At 40.9% G+C, this 22,426-nt stretch overlaps 1 protein-coding gene across 1 annotated transcript in view; it reads right to left on the reverse strand.

The window, feature by feature from the left end:
• Nucleotides 1-708: 708 nt before the first annotated feature.
• C2H10orf67 (chromosome 2 C10orf67 homolog) overlaps nucleotides 709-22,426 on the reverse strand; it is a 167,127-nt gene continuing 145,409 nt past the window's right edge. The window contains 1 exon segment of the mRNA XM_075587570.1: nucleotides 709-1,144. Coding sequence (XP_075443685.1) covers nucleotides 1,041-1,144 — 104 coding nt within the window. The 3' untranslated portion in view covers nucleotides 709-1,040.

Genomic DNA, 22,426 nt, shown 5'->3' on the forward strand with positions numbered 1-22,426 from the left:
CATACATGGTCAGCGCTACATAAGAATTATTATTAGCGCTAGAAGTTACTGAAGAGACTGCTCAGAGCAGATTAAAGTATTTAATGGGCCACCACAGAATATTTTATTTCTGAGTTCTTTGAAGTCACAGCAGCTTGTCAGAGGAATAATAATAATAATAATATAGGGTTGTAATTTAGTGCTGTACAAATAATTTTGCAGGCACTAGTCCTCATTTCTCAGAGTTTCATTGTGTATTTTTTGCTCCTACTGGTTGAAATTTCGAAACTTCAGCTTTTACAAAAACTGGAGACTATGCATCACCACTCATCTCATAAATGTAATATATATATATATATATATATATATATATATATATATACATATATATATATATATATATATATATTAGACAGTAATAGCAGCCACACCAGGACTTATGCAAAAAGTTTATTACGAAGGTAAACGTTTTGGCTCTCCAAGGAGCCTTTATCAATAACTTTCTATTATACCCAATTTCTTGGCAGCTAAAGCATCCAGATAGTACACCATTTTAGTGCAGTGTCACTACAAGCATATATACACACATACACACACACATCAGTAATTTTGTCTGAGATTAGTAGGTCAGATAAATATTTTATGATATGTATCATATTATTTTTAATGGTCTAAATGATATTTTATTACATTCATTTGACAGGTTTCTATACAAGAACAAACACAGAATTGTAAACCTTTTTATTATCATTAATATTGAAATTCTTTTTTTTAAAACTGCAGCCACAATTACATCCTTACATGTCTATCTAAGAAAAGTAGTCAAGTTATGTAAGATATAGAAATCAACAGAATGAATGGATTTAGTTGAAGTATTAAGCCACCAAAACTGTGGACACAGTGTAGAGTTTTAAAGCAGTGTTTTATTACAAGCTTTCAGATGGCCTCTTTGTAGATATGCATGATATCAACTGAACAAATGGAATAAGTATAATAACAGATAAGTCATTTCAGTTAGCTCTTTTTGCAAGATGTAAAGCTCTGTTCTGTAGCATAGACTGCTACACATTGATGAATTGAAGATCTTCATGTCTACTGGAGGGTGGTGATGGGAGAGGAGGGACTCCTTCCAGGTCTTCTTCACCATCCGAAACTACCTGCAATTCTAAAACAAACAAACAAACAAAAAAAAGGACAAAGTCAATTTGTAGGAATCACAAAATCCGCTTGTTATCCCTGAAAAGCAAAAGTCTTTCCACAAAGCTTTCCCGATTTCCTATTGGATTAGTTAAATCCTTTATCTTGTTCTTTTTTTTTTTTGGCAAACCGCTTGACATGATCCCTCTGCATGCCTGGGTACCCATTAAAGGATTAAAGTTTTACACACTGTGCCTTCCAAAAAGCAAAGCGGAATCAGCCCTGGTTGCCTAACAATAATTGTTTTCATAATGGCAGTAGCATTATTGTTATAGTTGTATTCAGTCAGCAAATAACTACATTAGGCCTTGTGCTTCCTCCAAGCAATCTGCAGCATTCATAGAACTCTCCAAACATACATGGAAAGCAATGCTATAGTGTTGCTTTCAATATATTTTTGGAGAGTTCTAGGAATGCTGCAGATTGCTTGAATGACATATTAAATCAATCAATACATATTAAAACAGCAGTCCGCACTGATCAGTTTCCCCACATATCTTTACTTGCTTTAGAAAATATCCTCTTACCTTTCCAGGGAATATTTTGATACAATGCTTTGTTCAGGAGATATAAGCAGTTGAAAAATTAAATGTCCGGGAGGTCAAAATGGATGTCTGGTCAAAGGCCAGTGCGGTCTGAGGTTACCATGGTAACATCAGATGCCAGAAAACAATGTATATTTTTTTAACAGTAAATACATGTATCGAGAGGTAGAGTATCCAAGGCGAACGGATATTGTTTTTTTGCAGAAGGTTGCAAGGTTCCTTATACATTCATTACTGGGCTTTACCGAATTATTCACACCACCTCCTCTTTTTATCTTGGTACTCATGTCTGTAACTGATCGATTGTATTCACTTTACTTATTGTATTTATGCTAAAAACAACAACAACATGTGAATGACACTATTAACTATGGTGCTTATGCTAGTAGTAGTTGTCACTGCACAGTTTGGCATATTCACAAGAAGCGAATGAAACGTGAGGAAAAAACGGTATTCTCTATGGCAAATAACTTCTTCTAAACCGCTTCTAAAAAAAAGTGACAAACCGCCTGGTTTAACAGCCAATCCGCCTGGTTTGTACAGTACGTGCTTTAGAAGCAGAATGACTAGAGGTGGTGCTAACGCCATCCCCAGTCTGACGTATTTCAGCCTCTGGGTGTAACTTGCAATACCAATGTCGCCACCCTGTAGGTGGTGTTAAAAAAATGCTAGTTTTTAGAAGCGGTTTGCATAACGGCTCTACTAGCATAGCAGTTGTGGGCAAAAAATATGAGGGAGTTTTTTTTTTTGACAAACCGATCAGATTGTCAAAGCAAGAGTGAAACTTCATCTAAAAAAGCCATTAAGACGCATTTGGACATGGAATAAGGGTTTACAGAATAGCAAAGCGTGCCAATCTGCTTCTAAAGTGCACTTTAGAAGCAGTTTGTCACACTTCGGAGCTATTAGAATAGGCCCTATAGAGGTGGGGGGATTGTGGCTTTAAAAGTCTACTGAGCTATCCATCTAAGTACTACACTCTTAGGGGGTTATTCATTTAACTGATATAGTGCATGGAAACCATAACTGACTAATTGGCCTAAAAGGAGTTTTCCGTTTGATAGTGCCCCAATTGGCACTATTATCCTTCATCGGAGAGGAGAGTTTCTAATGACCACATCTGAGGCGATCTATAGGAGAAGCATTGGATCATGCAGTGAGCAGATCCAATTGGGATTCCCAGAACCATAACAAACTATTCTCATGAAAATTCACAACCATTCTTTCATTACCTGGTCTGTGATTTTGTGCTTCACTTGAGGTATACTTAACGAAGATGTACTATGCTGACTATTCATTCCAATATTAACGATTAATGCCACATACCAATATGATATTGATGTGGCTCAATCAGTAAAGGCACTAACTCTGAAATCAATGACACTAAGTTTGAAGTAGGGTAGCGCCTTGTGACCTTGGTCAAGTCACAAGGTACAAAAAAAAATCACGGGCATCAAACATTGATTGTAAGCTCTGTGGAGCAGCTACTTGTGCCTGCAAAAAAATATATGTACAGCGATGTGCACGTTGTCAGCACTATGCAAGCAAAAAATTAACTATTATTATTATGTATAGCAGTGCTTTTCAAACCTCTCCTATGCCAGACCAGGCTTCTGGGGCAACCCCACAGGATTCCATTCATATGCATTCACCTGTGTGTCAATTGCATTGGTTATCCCTGAATCCTGGTGTGACCACGGTCCCTGAGGTGAGATTTGACCACCACTGAAACTTATAGTAGCATAGCATAAATCCACAAATCCTACCTTAAAGAGTATCAGAGGTATCTAATTGTTAAAAATGTCTAGATGCTGAATATAAATGCAGAATTAAAAAAAACCTTCATAGAATATTAAATGAATGTACATCTTAAATGTTTCTAAAGATATATGAATATAAAGTAAAGGAGAGAAAAAAGCACCTTAGCTTAAAGTATCATCTCTGTACAGAGCACAGATGGATATTCTTATCTTTCATTGGCATGGCGCTAACATATTCCACAGTGCAGTACAATGTTGGGGTAAGGATAAGAGCAAAACATTAAATACATATAACTTAAAACATAATGAAACAATAGGTAATGAGGTCCCTGCTCTGGCCATCTGACAATCTAAAAAATTGTAAAAGGAGTCTAAAATATAAAAAGAAAATACCTGCATACCCCAAACATTAAAAAAAAAAAAGACATGCTCTTGGCAGTAGCATTGCCGATCAGAATGGGACTGCAGCGAAGCTACGTGCATTAGCGTTAACGGCCAGTATTAGGGGCTTTAGGGGGAAGGGCTTAAGCTTTTTAAAGTAAAGTTAGGGGGTTAGGGTAAAGAGTTAAGGTTAGCGGTTTTAGGGTAAGAGGTTCGATTAGGGGTTTTAGGGTAAGGGGTTAAGATTAGGATTTTTAGGGTATGGTTAAGGGTTTACCACTGTGGCGAAACAGCCAGCGGCTAAATATCCGGCGACTGAATGGCTGCGGCGACATGTCGGCAGCTAAATGTCCTAGAGTGACTGTTGCAGATGGCCCTTTCTCACCTCAAACTTAATACACCCAAGACAGAACTACAATGCTCAATACTGTGTTACAGAAGCATTTCTGAAGTATTGCGTACCAATTCACAACTTTGTGAGCTGGTGTTTTTATGGAGCAAACTGCACAAGAATGTTAAACATTGCAGCAAATGTTCAAAACTCCAGTTCTGAAGGGCCACCAACAGGTCAGGTGATATCCCTGCATCAACACCGGTGGCTCAATCAGTGACACAGCACCTGTGCTGAAGCAGGGATACCCTTAGGACTCGATTATACCAGATGCTACGGAGCGGCAGCGCGATCCCATGATGTCACCCTCCCGCTGCTGCCAAGCGGCATCTTAATTATACCAGGGAAGCTGAAAAGCAGAAACAGGGAGGCGTGGCAGTGAGAGGTTCGCCCTCAATGGCTGGAACCACTCGCATGATGCGGCCGTCGCCAGCCCAGAACAAATCTGAGGATCGTGCCAGGAGACATTCGCCCTGCAGTTCCACGTGGCGCACACGCCGCAACAGCTATGAGCGCTTCTAGTGGGTTTTTTTAATGGTGTTTTTCAGGCGCGCAGTGCCGCATGTGATTTTTGGAATAATCACAGCCTTAAAACCTGTTGGTGGCCCTTGAGGACTGGAGTTGATCACCCCTGGTCTAGACTGACAAGTTCCCATTTAACTGCTTTATACACAAATAGCAACACATTTAATGAGTCCCTGTATTGTTTCTTAAGTTTGTTTCACCATCTTAATATCTAGAGTACCTATTGCAGGGATAGCAACAATAAGCACCCTAAAGGTTTGATTGACAATACAGTCCACGCAAACATATTCGTACAGATGCACTGTCATACTATATGCTATCCCTACATGTACGGTGCGTTAACTTCTGCTTACCAAACATGTATTGCTGGTACATTTGCTGTTGGTTTTACTATTAAGTAGGAGTCTATTTTGAGCAAGTAGGTTTGGTGTGCATTGGTTTTTTCTTTTTCTTACTAGAACACACTGTACATGATGTCCCAAACACACAACCTTTTTTTGCTGCTCATGGCCCAGCACAAATGTCTTTTCACCAGGTCACAGAGCATTTCCAATCCAGCTCCAAAGCAGTCATAAGACTTGGACAATAAAGGTGAGTTTCACCTATTTTCCCTATACGTCAATGGGACATAGACATGGGATGAGTTACTCATCCGCACATCTGCGGAGAGTTAGAAGCCCTTCCATGATCTGAGGAATTTGAGATTTGCAATCTCACTGTCAGAGGTATTGGAAAGTTTCCCTGGTAGGGGAAATTGATTACACAAGAGGTAGTTGATTGTTTACTAGTATAGCGCTTTTGTATACTTATACATTGTGGCAGATGGAGTATTTCTATTTTAATCTGTTTTTAGTTGGTACTCTCCCGCCTAACAGCACATATCACAGCTGACGGGTATCTGCAATCTTTACCCTCCTTGCCTACACATGTTCTTTTTTCTCCAAGTGTTGCTGGAATTCAGATAAATTAGTGGATTCAACTACCATCCCAAACCGCCCACTTTTTAAGGTGTATATTCTATATAGTCCGAAGCAGCTGTTTTAATAAATTTTGTCTGAAAACCTCTATTGATGTCAATGGGGATTTTGTCCGGAAATGGCCTGAGCAGCCGCTTCACACCATATAAAATGTATCCTTAAGAATTTGAGGGGTTATTTATGAAAGTCTCCCAACTGCAAAAGTGCGGCAAGAAAAAGCCCGTTGATTTCACTAGGATTCAAATTCTGTGGTAAATTTCTTCCACCAATTTTGCAGCCGAAAGACTTTAATAAATAAGCCACAAGCGAAAACGCGTGTCGGGTGACATTATCAGGACTTGTCTTTGTTACTCAGAGAGTCTGTGGATGCTAAATGTCCCACAGGTTCTGGTACCAGACTGGCTATTATGCCGCTTTAATATCCAAAACTTCAAAATTCACTACCTTCAGACCCTCTGATTACTATCTGTACACACTAGGCACAAGTTTGAATCGAGTACCCAACATGGCGCTTCATTATATCTATTGCTATTGAGTAATAGCTGTTTAATTGTGCCTTTTTTTTATTACATATGTTTGGAGTGTCTCTGCACCTTACCCGATATCCGGATATCACTGCACATATTTTCAAAGAGGATCCTTGTGACTGCCCTTCGAATTTATGACTCTCCTATGATATTCTTTGCTATTAGCATTATATGAATAGGGTGTACTCCTGATGTTGTATTCATTTTTTTTAACGTTTTGGCTGCTATTCTGCCATGGTCATTTGCATCTGTATTAATACATTTATATACTTTTTGCATATCTGTGCAGGGCCGCCAACAAGGTGGGTCTGCCGGGGTTGGTGTCCCGGGCCCGGTGAGTCAGGGTGGCCCGGCCGGCTGGCACTGTAAGTTGGGCCCAACCTCTGGCCAGGCCCGTCTGCCGGTCCTCTCGCGGCCGGGCCGGGCCCCGGCTCTCCCATAGCAGCAGCCTGCATGACTCTGTCCCACGCCGACGGGCCTCTCAGACATCAGCACTCTGGAAGCACTCTGACGTCAGCACGCCAGAGGTGCTCTGATGTCAGAACTCTCTGCTTCCGGCGCGCGATGGCATGAGAGGGAGGACTGTCGGAAGCTCGGCGTGGGATAGAGGGATAGAGACATGCAGGCTGAGGCTGAGGGGAGAGTAGGGGTACGGCCACGAGATCATCGGCAGCCGGGCCTGGCCAGAGGTCGAACCCAACTTGCAGTGCCGGCAGCCGGGCCCCACATCCACTAAACCCGGCCTGATCATCCACAAGGTAAGTCTTTTTTTATATGTATTGTGGGGTTCTTTTTAATATGTATTGGGGGTGGGGATCTTTTTAATATGTATTGGGGGTGGAGGTCTTTTTTATATGTATTGGGGGTGGAGGTCTTTTTTATATGTATTTGGGGTTGGGGTTCTTTTTATATGTATTGGGGGGCTTGTTAGTATTTTTAAATGCATTGGGGTGGGGCTTGGGGGTATTTTTATATGTATTGGGGGACTTGGGGGTATTTTTATATGTATTGGGAGGCCTGGGGGGGAATTTTTATATGTATTGGGGGGCTTGGAAGTATTTTTATATGTATTGGGGGGCTTGGGGGAATTTGTATATGTATTGGGGGGCTTGGAGGTATTTTTATATGTATTGGGGGCTTGGGAGTATGTTTCTATGTATTGGGGGCTTGGGGACATTTTTTATATGTATTGGGGGCTTGGGGGTATTTGTATATGTATTGGGGGCTTGGGGGTATTTTTATATGTATTGGGGTATTTTTTTATTGGGGAGGGTTTTCATAAGATGTGTGTGTGTGTGTATATATATATACATATACATATATATATATATATATATTTTTTTTTTTAAATATATATATATATAATGTATGTATGTATGGGGGGTGTTATATGTATTGTTTTTTATATGTATTGGGTAGGTGGGATTTTTGTATGCATTTGGGGGGGTGGGGGAGGTTGTATATATTTGGGGGTGGGAAGTTTTTTGGTATATATCTTGTGGGGGGAATTGTGTGAGGAGGGAAGGAATGAGTGAGCGTGGGGTAATTGACGGAGGGAGAGGAGAGTGGGGGTGAGTGAGGAAAAGAGGGAGTAAGCGTGAGACGCAGGGGAGAGAAATACCTGTGAGGCGGAAGAGTGAGAGGGGGTGAGATGGAAGGGAGAGAAATACATGGGAAGGGTGGGGGGAAAGTGAGGGGGCTCGTGAGGTGGGAAATGGTGGGGCGGATCGCAATACCACTGACACGGGGGGCGGGGGGGCTGCTTAAAATGTTTGTCCTGGGCCCCACGGCCCTGTATCTGTGAGAGCCCTTTTGCGCTTTTGGAGTGGTTCCACCATTCTTTAGGGTTTCTCTTGATTCCTCTTCATAGTTTGCATTGCTCTCCCGGGGTGCAGCACCACATTATATTTTTGTATACTTATTTGGCATGGGATTTTTGCTTTATATGTCATATCATTTTGGTTGTTGTGCTGATCGCTCATATTGTCTATCAATAAATAACCCCCTTTGATTTTATTTTTTATTTTATTTTTAAGCTCTAAACATTATTCCCGTATATTAACTGGCGAAAGGTTTGAAGAATAACTGTTTACCAACCAGCCATAGGCGCTAAAGCAATTCGTAAGAACAGTCAGTTACCAGGCGGAAAAACCTTTGATGAATTCTGTTCAAGATGTCTCTATTGACTTAACATTGAGGGACAAGAAGTCAGCGTCTAGACATGTTTCTAGCTGTGATCACCAGTAGGTGTCTGATGACAGGAAAATTAAAAATACCCACCAACAAACACACAAAAACACAACATATATATACAGCACAGAACAAGATAGAGGTGCTTACGGGAAGCAAAACATGCATTAAGCACGTGGCAACAGCAAAAACTTTCAGCAGAACATTTTTTTCTCAACACAGGTTACAACACAGTGTTTCTTCTCAATGTTATACGTTTCAGGGGTGATTCTTCCTATCCTGAAGCAACTGTGAAAACAACCATTTCTAAAATCTCTAGCATTTCTATTCTCACAATCAATATGTGTGCATTTCTCACATGATGCAGGTAGTACCTTTTTTGTCATTTGTGAACACAAAACAAATTAGTGACTGATTGGACAAAAAGATAAACTCGTCTTGCACATATAAACCAAACGTTAATATATTGAGGCTCTTATTTTAGAATATAATCAAATAATTGGAATCTTAAAGACATGCTCTGCAAGGTGGACAATTTCAAAATTACATGCTGTGGAGTATTTAGAAATAATAAACTTAAGTTTTTAAATTATAAAATGACTATTTAATCTATGCATCTACAATGAAGATGCAATGGCATGTTAGGTATATTATTTAAATGTATAAATAGTTCAGAAACAAACTGGTTACTAAAGAATAAATGACTAACAATTGATAATTGGGTATTTATAAAGATTATGAGCAAATGCATCTAAGGCGTTAATAATAGAACTAGACTTTCAAAAAAAATCCAAGAAAGATAACAATTTAAACTGAATTAAAGTCAAAAATACCATGTGGTGTGAATTCACAAATCATTACACATGATCATAATTGTATCCTTTGTGAAGTTATAAAAAATTGGAGGCAAATATCACCGAAAGACTAATGACATTTCACAGGTAATGCAATTTAGAAAGAAACACTTCCATGTTTTCTTTTCCAACAATGTGAATTTTTGTAAACTGCTATAAATTGCAATTCAAAAGCACTGATCTTACCATCCCCAATCATTTTTTATACTGATCCAATGAATGCAGATACTCCCATTTGGGAGGGGCAACATGACATTTCACTTGGCAGTTCTAAACAGGTCACAGACCTTTCACAGACCCTAAGGCAGTGGGAGGGAGCTCTTTGCTAAACCGTGTAACCAAATCAAACCAATGGTTACCCCTTTTCAATACCACTGGAATTGTCTGCACAATGCTATTCACATAGCAGCACAGGAACTGAAAGCATGGTCATCCGATGGAAATATCTTTTTCTTTGTCTGAAATTACAGCCTTCCAAAAGCAATCCTCTGGCTGAATTAATGATGATGTTGAGAAAAGTGAAAAATATCAATCTAAATAAGATGCGCACATACAACTTTATGAAAGCTGTAGGTAGAGGCATATCTAAAATTGTGTTCATTACATCAGTTCGATGTGGCTTTGTTTGAAACCAAAGGCACAAAGACACAACAAGGCTGCCCTGGAGATGACCTATTGCTTTCAAGTTGCTTGAGCACATCAGAATTTCCATTGTTAGGGTTGATTAATTGAAACTGATAAGTTACCATGAATAAAGATTGTTTTTCTGTTTAATGTGGTGGGACTGATTTGGTAAATGCCTTATTCATGTAGCTTTGCAGTGCAGCATATGGGCGCGATGCATTCAGTATCGCAAACATATACAATTTATTATGCTTGTATGGCCACAACCAAAAGGCTTTTCTATTTTAATCACAAAGTGTGAATAAAAACTCCCATTTAAAGAGTCACTAGTATCATTACATGGGACAACAATGTATTCTTAACTGTGTCTGCATCCGTATGAATGAGGTACAGAGAAGGGGTGGACAAAAAAATTAAAAGTACATGTCAACCAAAACTAAGCTTGTGTATTTTAATAGCACCAACAAAACAACTTCACTGTTTGCCAGTTCATAAAAAGTGGGCACGGTTAGTAGTGTGATGTCATCTTGCGTCAAATTCCACTGATTATTATCACTTATGTTTTAAATGAGAAACTTCCACCCTGTGTTCTGCATTCCCATGCATTCAGTCACATTGAGATACATTAGAGATCAAAGCAAGAAATAATACAGTTTGCAGCGTTCCATGTGATAGTCATCTGCTACATTTCTATAAAGCTGTCAGTCTCAAATATTCAAGCAGTGGAAAGGCATGACTTACTGGGATTTTACAAACACTCACGAGGAATGTTCCCTATACAAATCCCTATAGTGTGACATAAAACCAAATTCATTCTGAATAGTACAATGATATGAAATCCTTTCAAAGCTGATGTTAAATCACATAATCACAGGATAACAAGCTTTTTGTTCAGGGGTTTGGTGGGAGGGAGGACAACGCAGGAGTAGGACAGTACATTAAATATTTACAGGCAGAATTAATGCCTGGCCTGAAGTGTTCCCTAGCTAATCTTTTGGGGTGAAAACGCAGAGAGGTAAGGTGACTGTCACTTGATCTCCGTTTAGGTAAAGCCCTAACCTCTCGACTATTTGATGACCAAATGGCAGCTCTCTCGGATTTTGGGAGCTATTTTGGTTGGGGTTTTGTCATTGATGCCAAGGAAGGACATTTTATATTGTGCCTTGACGTCTGGGCATTTCATTTCTGCCGTTTCCCTTTTTCATCGCTGGTTATGTATTTGGTTATCAAAATTAGAATTCAACAGAGGGATATTCTACCAAAAAACATGGGAATTCTCATATTTCAATCTCACAACCTCTTGAGGAGTGTAATAGGTGGTAATGTGAGACTTTGTCTGCTTTTATCATTTTATTTTATGAAACTGCCTGTGTTTATATATTGTATGTTTTTGTAACATTCCTTTTCTGTAAACAAGCACTGTACCACTATTCGTATATTAAATATAAGTACTGTCTTTGGGCTAATTGAAGCTAGTATCTTTGTGAAGGAATGAACTGCATTTTTGGACATATTTTGCTACCTTGTGCTTTTGGGCTAATTACATCTTTTTCTAGTAAACAGAAGACGGTGGGCTCCTAAGGGTAAGACCTTAAATTATTCTTGGTGGTGGCCGGGTATTGAGGTAGTGTGATGTTTTTTGGGGAGATATTGCTCATTATGCATGTCCCGTGGGGAGGTAAATGAGTCAGCTGGATGTTTTAACCCCTTTCACATAACCAAGTCACGTGCACACAGGTGTGGAGTTCATGACAATTTAATTTAATTGGCTACAGCTTAATGCCTCTACTGTATATCCGAGCTGATCCTGATTGGCCCTAAAGCACAAACAGATGCTATGAGTAACGTCTTCAACGATCAAAAAATCAATAGCTCCGCCATCCCAAGGAAAGAGAAGGTGAGAAGCCTTGGACCTATTTTTGACAAAAACATCATTGATGAGCCTCATATTGCATCTAGTGGGAAAAGCGGTTACTTCCAAATCCATTGGCTGAGATAAATTAAAGTGTTTCTCTCAAAAACCAATCTACAGATAGTAGCACAAGCCCTGGTCCTCTCCAGACTGGATTTCGCAAATTCTCTGCAGATCGATTTCCGAAAACATATCAAAGCCTTGCAGCTGGTGCAAAATGCCACTGCCCGTCTTATAGCAGGCAAGGAGAGACCATAGTGTATCTCACGAGTATTACAAGACCTAGAGCAAAGGGTTCATTTTAAGATATTGACCCTAATCTTTAAGGCTATCCATGAACTAGCCTCACCCCCCCACCCCCACCCCCGTTCCTTCAGAACTGACTATTTAATAACAATCGGGCTCTCAGATCTGTCATTGCCCCTCAAGTGATTGAGACTTGGTTTAAGGTCAATAAAGCTGGAGGGAGAGCTTTTTCAAGAACTGCATCAAGACTGTGGAAGAAGCTCCCTGCGGCTTAAGAAATCAGGAAGCTTTACTTCCAGTCAGAAAGGAATTAAAAACCTTCCCTTTTGAACAAAACATTGCAAACAGACCCCAATACCCTGGCATCCAGCTTTCCGGGTCCTTTTTGTGTTTCCCATCCTTTGTTGGTCTTCCTTGTCGTTCCCCTATATGTTTCTTTCGAAAGGTCCTGGTTGTCGGTCTGGGATGGGTGTAATCCCGAAGTTCCTACAAGCGCTCTAGTACTGAGTTTCTCAGGGAGTAACGTGTTAGAAAAAATTCAAAATAAACAAATAAATAAAGTAATTATAATTCAACACCGATTCTAATAATGTAAAAAATATGTATTGTTATTTTGATTTAGGCCTCCAATTTATAAAAAGTAATTAACTGTCTGGATACATAATCGATGCAGTACACTGGAATGAAGTGATTGAACATCTAAAACTACCAATAAAGTGTGTGAATCTAACCCTACATGATTGATCTGTAACAACAGGTCTGTTGTACCTCTTAAAAAGGCAATCCCTCATAGGACCAAAGTGTACTAATTCAGGGGTCTAATCTGGTGATTGATACCTGCAAATCTTTTTCATTTATTTTTAAAGTTAGACTTGAGAGGGGTGTTATGCACTCCCCCCCCCCGCCTCACTTTCCCTGATCTTTATTGGTCCTCTGATAAGGACACTGTAGGATAAGGTTAAAGAAACCCCTTGATTGACAAACACTTCCTAATTCAGAGGCCTCTAAGAAATTCAACTAGCCAACTTTTGCAATATTTGCAAAATATAAATCACTACTACTTAACACTTAAATATATCACTGGAATTAGTTCACTTTGGTCCCAAGTAGCATACATATGACACATAACTATGTCCCTGCCACAAGGGACTACTGTGAACTGAAGGTCATTTTCACCAACCAGTAAATAAAAAATTAAAAAATGAATTAAAAACATATTTATTTAAAGTACATACCACACATGCATGTACATTCATTTCAATATATTTATGAAAGTGAATTATAACAAACATTGCCCTTTTAAACTAGTGTAGCCATGCATAATAATGACTGCGTACATCTTCCCTGTTGGCAGTAAGTCCTGGTAAGTACAGGCCTGCCAACAGTAGTTATGGAGGTTTTCCCTCACACCCTGGTGTGGTGCCCTGTGTAAGGAAGGGAGTGGCTGTATGCTCTGAGTCCCTGGATAGTGACATCAGAGATGCGCCTGCCCCCTGAGGTATAAAGGGCACAACACTGTCAGTTAGTGTTGTGTTAACCAGCAGTTGTGTGAAGCAGCTGGTAAAGTGTATGCTCCTGCATAAGGGATTGGAGGAATACTTTTGTGACCCTAGTGCTGTAACTATCGGTGGCAGAGTGACCGATCGAGTCTGTCTAAGCCACACTGTGTCCAGGGACCTGGCGCAGTGGTGATCTCCCTAGGAGAAAGGGAATCCCACTTCAATACGGGAGGGCGTACCTGGCAAAGGGACAGCACGGAGAGATGTGCGGCTAGAGCCGGCAGCTGCATGGGGCAGTCTGCTACATCCCAACCTACAATAAAGATGCCATGTTCAAAGAAACCCCCACTGTGTGAGTGTGAGATTACTCTGCAGTGGCAGTCACCACCGAGAAGGAGTTCCTCACCAGGACAATCTCCCTGCGGAAGCATAGATCCTGATGAGGTGGAGGCGCTGCACGTGAAGTAAGTTGGACTCGTAACCACTACCTCAGATACCTGTCCTGATGATATCCTCTATAACACCAAGCGGGAGACTCAGGAGTCCTGTTACTAGCAGGTGCACCACCACACACGACCTTGTAATGGGGACCGGTTAGACCACACGGGCCAATGTGAGATTGGGTGGGTCAGACAAGGGGGGTCCAGCCGTTACACTAGCAATAGTAGTTTTTTAAGCAGGAAAGTGCATGCTTGTTTGGGATCAAAGAGGTCTATCACCTTTCTGTTTAATTTCAACACAATTCTTCCTCAAAACCTTTAAATGTGCAGACCAGCTGCAGAAGGGACGGTCCCTTCACTGGTTCCGTAATCCCCTTTCAATGTAATTAATTTTTTTGAAATGTAAAAATATGTATAAGTTTTAGAATTTCTTAAGGCTGTAAAATATGCAGCATTAAAACAGTAGATCAGAGGAACTTTCACTGTCCAGCTCTAAGTCTTGGTCCCCACTGGCTGCTGCAACTACCATTGGCTGCAAAGTACGGCGTCGACACTGCTGCAGTCGCGGGAGTCTTTTCAATCTGTGATCTCCGGCTGCAGCAGCAGCGTTACGTCAATTTAAGCAGCCAATCAATGTCCAGACGTTTACATGGATTGACTGCTGAAATTGACCAGAGACTCGGCAGTGAAATCGGAGGGACGGGGGACCTCCCTCTCAGTATATGATCCCTTCTGTGCAGTGGGTTTCGGGGCAGATCTGTGCTGGAGGGGAGGGGGGGGGGGGTTGAGGGACAAATACCTCGGTAAAATAAAAATAAAACACACACACCTGTAACACATGCTCACACACACACACACACACACACACACACACACACACCTGCTCTCACACACACTTCCTGGATGTCGCCCAGCAGACAGAGGCGCGCACACGCGCACACAGCCCCCTGTGTGAACGCGACCTAAGAAAGCACTGTAGCCTCTATTTAGAAGAGTCAGTTACAGATGCATTAATTTCCATTCAAATGATATTGAATATACATATTCCTACTCTAAGTAATGTTACTCTATTGATAGGCAATGAGATGGGCAAATAAAGGGTTCCTCTAGAAGTATTACTGAATCAACTGTACTGACAGTATGAGAGCCTGGGACTGCTTTAATCATGAGAGTCTCTGAGCTGTAGACGGTGATACATTTAATCGACCAATAAGAGAAACCTTTATAAAGTACCTGAAATTATAGTGCAAAGTGGACATGAAGAATGAACCTTTGAGATTCTGAAAGTTTTGTGTACTATGATAAACTATCTTTATGGCTATTAAAAAGTATCATGACCTACAACAAATCTACACTTTTGCAAAACCAATATGGCTACTAAAACTTTTTTTTCCCACCAACTTAATTTTTATTGACATTTTAAGTATAGGGATACATAAAGTAAAGGGGGCGGGGAACCAGACACAATGCAATATATTCTTTTACATGTAAGGGTATATAACCATTGTATACTCTCTTTTCAATTATTATCTCTGCTACTAAAACTTTCAGCTACATAATATGCACAAGAAATACATGGACAAAGTTATATTTCAATATGTAGCCCTCCTCGGGGGAGTACTAATTAGTGTAAGGGGCTAATGGCATTAATGGGTTAACTGGGTGGGATCACTCTGGTATTTTCCCTCCCCATCATGTGATGTAGGATGACTGTGCAGATGGGATTGCCACTCCCTTGTATGTCTTGTGAACAGTGATGTCACAATATAGAGATAGAAGGGTATATTATAGCTCTACCCAATATTCTAGAAGCAGGTTCTTGGAGTTCTGGCAGAGGGCCTCACCGTGAGTCCTGTAAATATGTTTAAGTGTATAGATAGCACAGAAACTAAATGGAATCTTTACTCTACCCATATATCTTTAGAGTAGCTTAATAATCTTTCAATGATTCTTTGCACATGGGTGCTGCCTAGTATGTATGTATGTAGGCCTATGTATATTTTTTATTTATATAGCACCCACAGTATACGCAGCAGCTTACAAAGACAATACGATACAGGAAATTATAATAATACAATAAGCACAGAAAAGTCAGACAATAGGAAAGGAAATCCCTGTCCCGGAGTAAGTCTGAGTAATGAGTAACACTGTCTGGCCAAGGTAGTTGGAAAGTGCAAATGTGGGTTGGAGGAGCAGTAATCATAGTCTATTCTATTGAAATGCTTCATTTAGGTGTTTTTGTCCAAATTAAACTTGAATATGGTTATGAAATGATTTGGCATTAATTGGGGGGAGGGGGGGCAGCATGTGAAATGTTTTTTTTAGGCATGAGAGCAGTAGAGATAAATTGGGTGGAAAAGTGTGAACATAACTTTGGAGGTGAACAAGAGTACAGCGAGAAATCACTTTGTCGTAGATTTTTTGTTAACTCATTATTTATTGCTTTTATAAAGCGGGGGAGTGTAGGAGTAAGGGTTTACAGAATAAAGAGGGTGAGCGGAAGCCTCCAAAAATTGAAGGGTATAATAGCTTCCGTAGTTCATTCAATAGATATGTTTAACAATCACAAGAAAAACATACTGATTGTCACTTCCAGGCTTCACATTTCTCTTTCTTTAGCAGGTAAAATATATCTTCTGAAGTTCTATTAGTTTAGTTTCCAATAAATCAACCATGGTTCCCAAAACTTTAAGTATCTAGTATATCTGTAATTTGTAAGTTTCTCCATAGTCATTATGTGGTTTATTTTGTAGTAATCGTTGGGGGCGGGGGGAGGGATGTTACGTGCTTCCAGTGGCCAGCAATCATGGATTTAGCTGCCGATAAGATATGTTTAACCAGCATGTCTAGATTTCTATCGACATTTTCATTAGGCTTGCTAATCAGCACCGACTCCATGTTACAGGGTTGGTTTAATCCTGTACTTCGAGTAATTCATCTTTTGATTTCCCCCCAGAACAGAGTGATCTCGGGACATGTCCACCAGATGTGCTTGAACATGCCATTTTGTCCACACTTACGCCAGCACAAAGGGCAGGTAGTTAGGAAAAAGAAACGCTGGTGGGTTGGAGTATAGTACCATCTATGAAGGACTTCTGAGGTTGATTTCTCTGACTACAGAGCACCTAGGGGACCTGGCTGTCCTGTCAAATATGTCCCCTCCCCAATCCCCGTCATCTAGGTCGTGCCCCATGTTCTCTCCCAGCTAAGGATATTTTTATTTGTTTGCCCTTTATTCTGTGCCAGTAATATTTGGTAATATTGTGCTATTGTCCCCTTAAGATACTCAGCCTTAGAATAAAGAACTTTGAATGTTGTCAATAGTCTGTGTAATTCTTTCTTCGTCGGGAGTGACAGTACAAAGTGACGCACTGGTAGGTACTAGTATAGCGGTTTATGGGGGACTATAATCATCGTGGATCTCTTGAAATGATTTAAATCTGTCTCCCTCTAGGAAATCTCTATTATTATTTTTTTTTAGATAAACCTGCTTCTCTCCAGGATCTATAAGAGCCCGGCTGTAGAGCTGGGACAATGTTTGGGTTACCCATGAGTGGGGTCAATGGCTGTGGAATGGAAGAGATCCCCCGCCCCCAGCTTGCAGGTCAAATCCTTGATATGGAATTTAATAGCAATTTAGGAAAATGAGAGCAGCAGAGCCCTGGGAGAAAGTGAGATAGAATACAAGGGAGGAGCAGGGAGACCAGTTAGTAGTAAATTACAAGAGTTGCGACAAGAGAATGACTAGCAATGGAGTTATACTGTAGCTGCATGGAAAAAAAAATGATCACAAAATATGACCTTGTATTTTTTTTTTTAAACTGTGATCTTTTTCCATTTTTGAAGTCAAAAGTTCACCCAATTTATAACAACAACAACAACAAAAAAACGGGGAAAAATAAATAAGTAAAGTTTGGCTTCAACTTTGCGACGAATTTAGAAGTTTGTGCCCTTCAGCTCTTTAACCCGAGAACCTGCCCATCCTTATTGTTACATTTAATAGAATTTCAAATCCAGACATGAAAGCCCAAAATACAAAATACAAGCGTTGACAATATTAAAAGACATAGCTGTTGTAATGTCGAATACAATCACTGTATTGAAACACGTTGCGAAGTGGAACTGCAGGTCTGACTCCCTATTATCCGAGTGTATTAAGAAAGAAAAACAATGTAATCTGCCATGATAATATGTGTGACTTCTGTGCATCAGATATTTCTGTTTGAGCTTTCTCTTGCTGACAAGCAGGTAAAGAATCACTGTTACTTTAAGGTTTTATCTTTAGGATTCGTGTCTTTTCAGCTCATTAAGAAGGTTCCTAATGATTACAAAGTCAATAGTGCTAAATTACAGGACTGTGAGAAAGGTCCTCTTGAGTACATAGATTCAAGTGAAGCTTGTTAAACAGTGTTTCAGTTTAATCTATGTACTTTTAAGACAGTTTTACATGGTTAAATGTACAATGAAAGTATTAGTGCCAGATATTAGGCACTAATATTATATGTGGGTCTGTTTTAGGTATCTCTGATGTTGGTAGCTGGTACCAAATACTGTATCTTTCAAGCACGTCCCTCCAAGCTAAACTGAAACCATACAATTTGAATACATATCCATGCAATTATGGAAATCTATACAGTGAGGCCGATTCACAAAGCAGTGATAAGTGCTTTTAAATGTGATAAATGCCTTTATAGCGCAATACTGCCTGCTGCGGGATTCACAAAGAAGTGGTAACAGTGTAGTATCGCACTATAATGGCTTTTTATCACCAAAAAACTGTCAGTGATAAAAAAAAGTCGTATGATCGGTCACAAAATGGCAAACACGCCGTTTTTGCTATTCACAAAGCAGTCATAACTGAATCGTACTATAAAAGCTCACCATTTCTTTTCACCAGCTAAAGGCTGGCGCAAAAGAGATGGAGGCATGCATTAAAAGATTTTTTTGGGGGCACAGCATTAATACAAGAGGCCGGCGGGGGTCTCTGGGTGGTCCCCGCGGGTGTCTGGGGGCACTCGGGTGGTCCCCGCAGGTATCCGTGGGCCTCTAGGTGGTCCCCACAAGTGTCTGGGGTCATCGGGTGGTCCCTGTTGGTGTCCAAGGGTCCTCGGGTGGTTCTCGCGGGTGTCCGGGGGTCCCCGCTAGCCTGTGGTACCTATCCTGTGCCCAAACATTTTCTTTGCCAATACACCCCCATCCCCCCCAACACATATAGAACAGTAATGGGCAAAATTGCTATTATCCAGATATGACTAATAGTGCATTTGCCCATTTAAAATAAAACAGTAAATAAAACTTGCACTCACCCATGCCAGCCTGCCATGACGAAGGCCTTCCTCATCCTCATCACTGTCCATTTCTTCCGTTGCCAGAAACAATACAATAAAAAATACAATCTAATGGCCCCTAACCCCTTAATCAACTTAGTGGTTAGTAACCGCTATAGTAATTAAGGGGTTAAACCCACCATTACCCACTACCCACCCAGGAGGCCTAACCATCCTCCCCAGGCAACTACCCCCACCCTCCACTCATTCATTGGTACAGTGGGTACATCATGCTCATATAATATGGGCATGATTTACCACCATAGCAATAAATGGTAAAGCTAAAACAAAATAGACCCAAAATAAAACACATTACATAAAAAACTAAACACATTACAAATGCCAATAAACCAATTGATTGGCACAGTGGGTACATCATTCCCATATAATATCGGGCAGGATTTAACACTATGGCAGTCAATGGTCAACCTACAAAATAAACAATCACCAACAATATCTAATGCAATCAAAACAATCACCAAAGTAAACACCACACAATTACCAGCAATCAATTTAGCAAATACCAAATAAACACCAGAATTAACAATTACAACACCAAAACAAAACCATCAATAAACAAAAGAAAGCTCCAAATAAACACAATCATTCAAAATCAATATACCAAAAATAAACCACTATTAAAAAGCAAACACCAAAACAAATACAGAAATAAACAATTGTAAATACAACAAAAAACACCATAATTCAAAATCAAAACACAAAATAAATAGCATAAATATTTAAAAGCAAAGAACAAAAATACATTTAAAAGAAATACAAGGAAGCAAAAAAAAGAAAAAGAATTGCTTGCACTATATGTATGTACAGTATAGCCATAAAGGGGCATACATCAATATATTGGCAATCAATGGGCAAAAAAAGAAATGACAATAAAATACAAATACAATGAAAAAACCTGTAAAAGAATAATAACATACATTCAATGTTTTTTCTTACCTTTTGATGTCTTCACCCTCCGATTCCAGGCGTCTCAGCAAGCTCTCGAACAAATCCACGATCCAAAACAGCAATGGGCCACAGATAAAGTCCAAAGTCCTTTTCTTCATCTATTAATTGCAATCCATTTGGTGGTCTTCTCTCTTAATCTTCAGTATCTTTATCTTCATCCATCTTCATCTGTAACGCCATTGTAATCCTATTGGGGAGGAGGTCTTCACTCCTCAGCTTCTTCGCGTCAAATGAGGCTGCACAGGCTTTTATAGGTTTTTTCATTGTATTTTTATTGTTATTTTTTTTCTTCAACTTGTGTTTTATTAGTTTTCAAAACATAAAAGGAGGGGAAGGGGATACAGAAAATAAAAAGGGGTAGGTGGGAAGGGGTAGGAGGGTACATCCACAATGGTCTCCATGCAGGGATCACACAATCTTAATATATAAAATCGAAAGGTTAGTGCTATCTGCGGTGAATCTGATTGGTCCTCAGCCTCTGGCCAATCAGATTGGTGGGTCTGACATCACCCAACTGCCACTCTCTTCCCCCTCGGACACACACACACACACACACACACACACACACACACACACACACACACACACACACACACACACTCTCTCTCTCTCCCCCCCATCACACTCACCTCCCTCCCCGGCGCTCACTCACCTCCCTCCCCGGCGCTCACTCAACTCCCTCCCCGGCGCTCAGTCACCCCCTCCCCGGTGCTCAGTCACCTCCCTCCCCGGTGCTCACTCACCTCCCTCCCCGGCGCTCACTCACCTCCCTCCCCGGTGCTCAGTCACTTCCCTCCCCGGCGCTCATTCACCTCCCTCCCCGGCGCTCAGTCACCTCCCTCCCTGGTGCTCAGTCACTTCCCTCCCCGGCGCTCAGTCACTTCCCTCCCCGGCGCTCAGTCACTTCCCTCCCCGGTGCTCAGTCACTTCCCTCCCCGGCGCTCAGTCACTTCCCTCCCCGGCGCTCAGTCACTTCCCTCCCCGGCGCTCAGTCACTTCCCTCCCTCCCCGGCGGGAGGACAGGCAGTGGGCAGGCAGCCTGCAGCTGCCTCGCGGCGTCGAGTGCCTAAGATAGCGGCGCCCGGAAGGACCCCCTTCCTCCTTTAGCTGCCTCGCGGATAAGATGGCGGTGCCCGGAAGGACCCCCTTCCTCCTACAGCTGCCTTGCGGCGGCACCGCTGCAAGGTGGGAGGGAGGGGGGAAACGGAGAGGTGGCATATCTGTGTGTGTGTGGGACAGTGTGTGTGTGTGGGACAGTGTGTGTGTGTGTCACTGTGTGTGACACTGTGTGTGTGTGTGTGTGTGACACTGTGTGTGTCTCAGACACTGTAGGGTGGGGATCGGAGCTGCGCATGGGGGGGGGGAGGAGCAGAGAGAGAGGGGGGGCGGAGAAACATACAGGGGGAGTGGAGAGGAGGGACCCGGAAATTTTAAGCAACCCCCCCCTCCTGTCCACCCCCCTTCTGTCCACTGTCCCCCCCCTCCAGTCCACTGTCCCCCCCTCCTGTCCACTGTCCCCCCCTACTGTCCACTGCCCCCCACTCCCCCCCCCCTCCTAGCGGGAAATTTAACTCACGGGCAACGCCGGGTCTCTCAGCTAGTCAGTTATATATATATATATATATATATATATATATATATATATATATATATATATATATATATATATATATATACAGTACATACACTTTATATAATAGAAATACAACCGATCTAATTAATGGTCATCTCTGGGTTCACAGTCTAAATCAAATTTGGGTTTTGCCATACATAAGTCGCCCATGGGTCCCAAGTTGTTAAAAAACTATAATGTCTATTTTATTGTTATTTTAATGTTTTTATTACCCATTGATTGCAAATGTATTTATGTATGACCCCTTAGGGCTATACATACATACAATGACAAGCAATGTTTCTTTTTGCAAATGCTTGCTTTTATGTATTTTAAATGTATTTTGGTTCTTTGTTTTTACATTTTTATGCTATTTATTTTGTGTTTTGATTTAGTACTGTGGCATTTATTGTGGTGTTTTTAATTGTTTACTTATGTGGGTTTTTTAATTTGTGCTTTTTACTAGTGGTT

This window comes from Ascaphus truei, chromosome 2, assembly GCF_040206685.1.
Source record: "Ascaphus truei isolate aAscTru1 chromosome 2, aAscTru1.hap1, whole genome shotgun sequence".
NCBI lineage: Eukaryota > Metazoa > Chordata > Amphibia > Anura > Ascaphidae > Ascaphus > Ascaphus truei.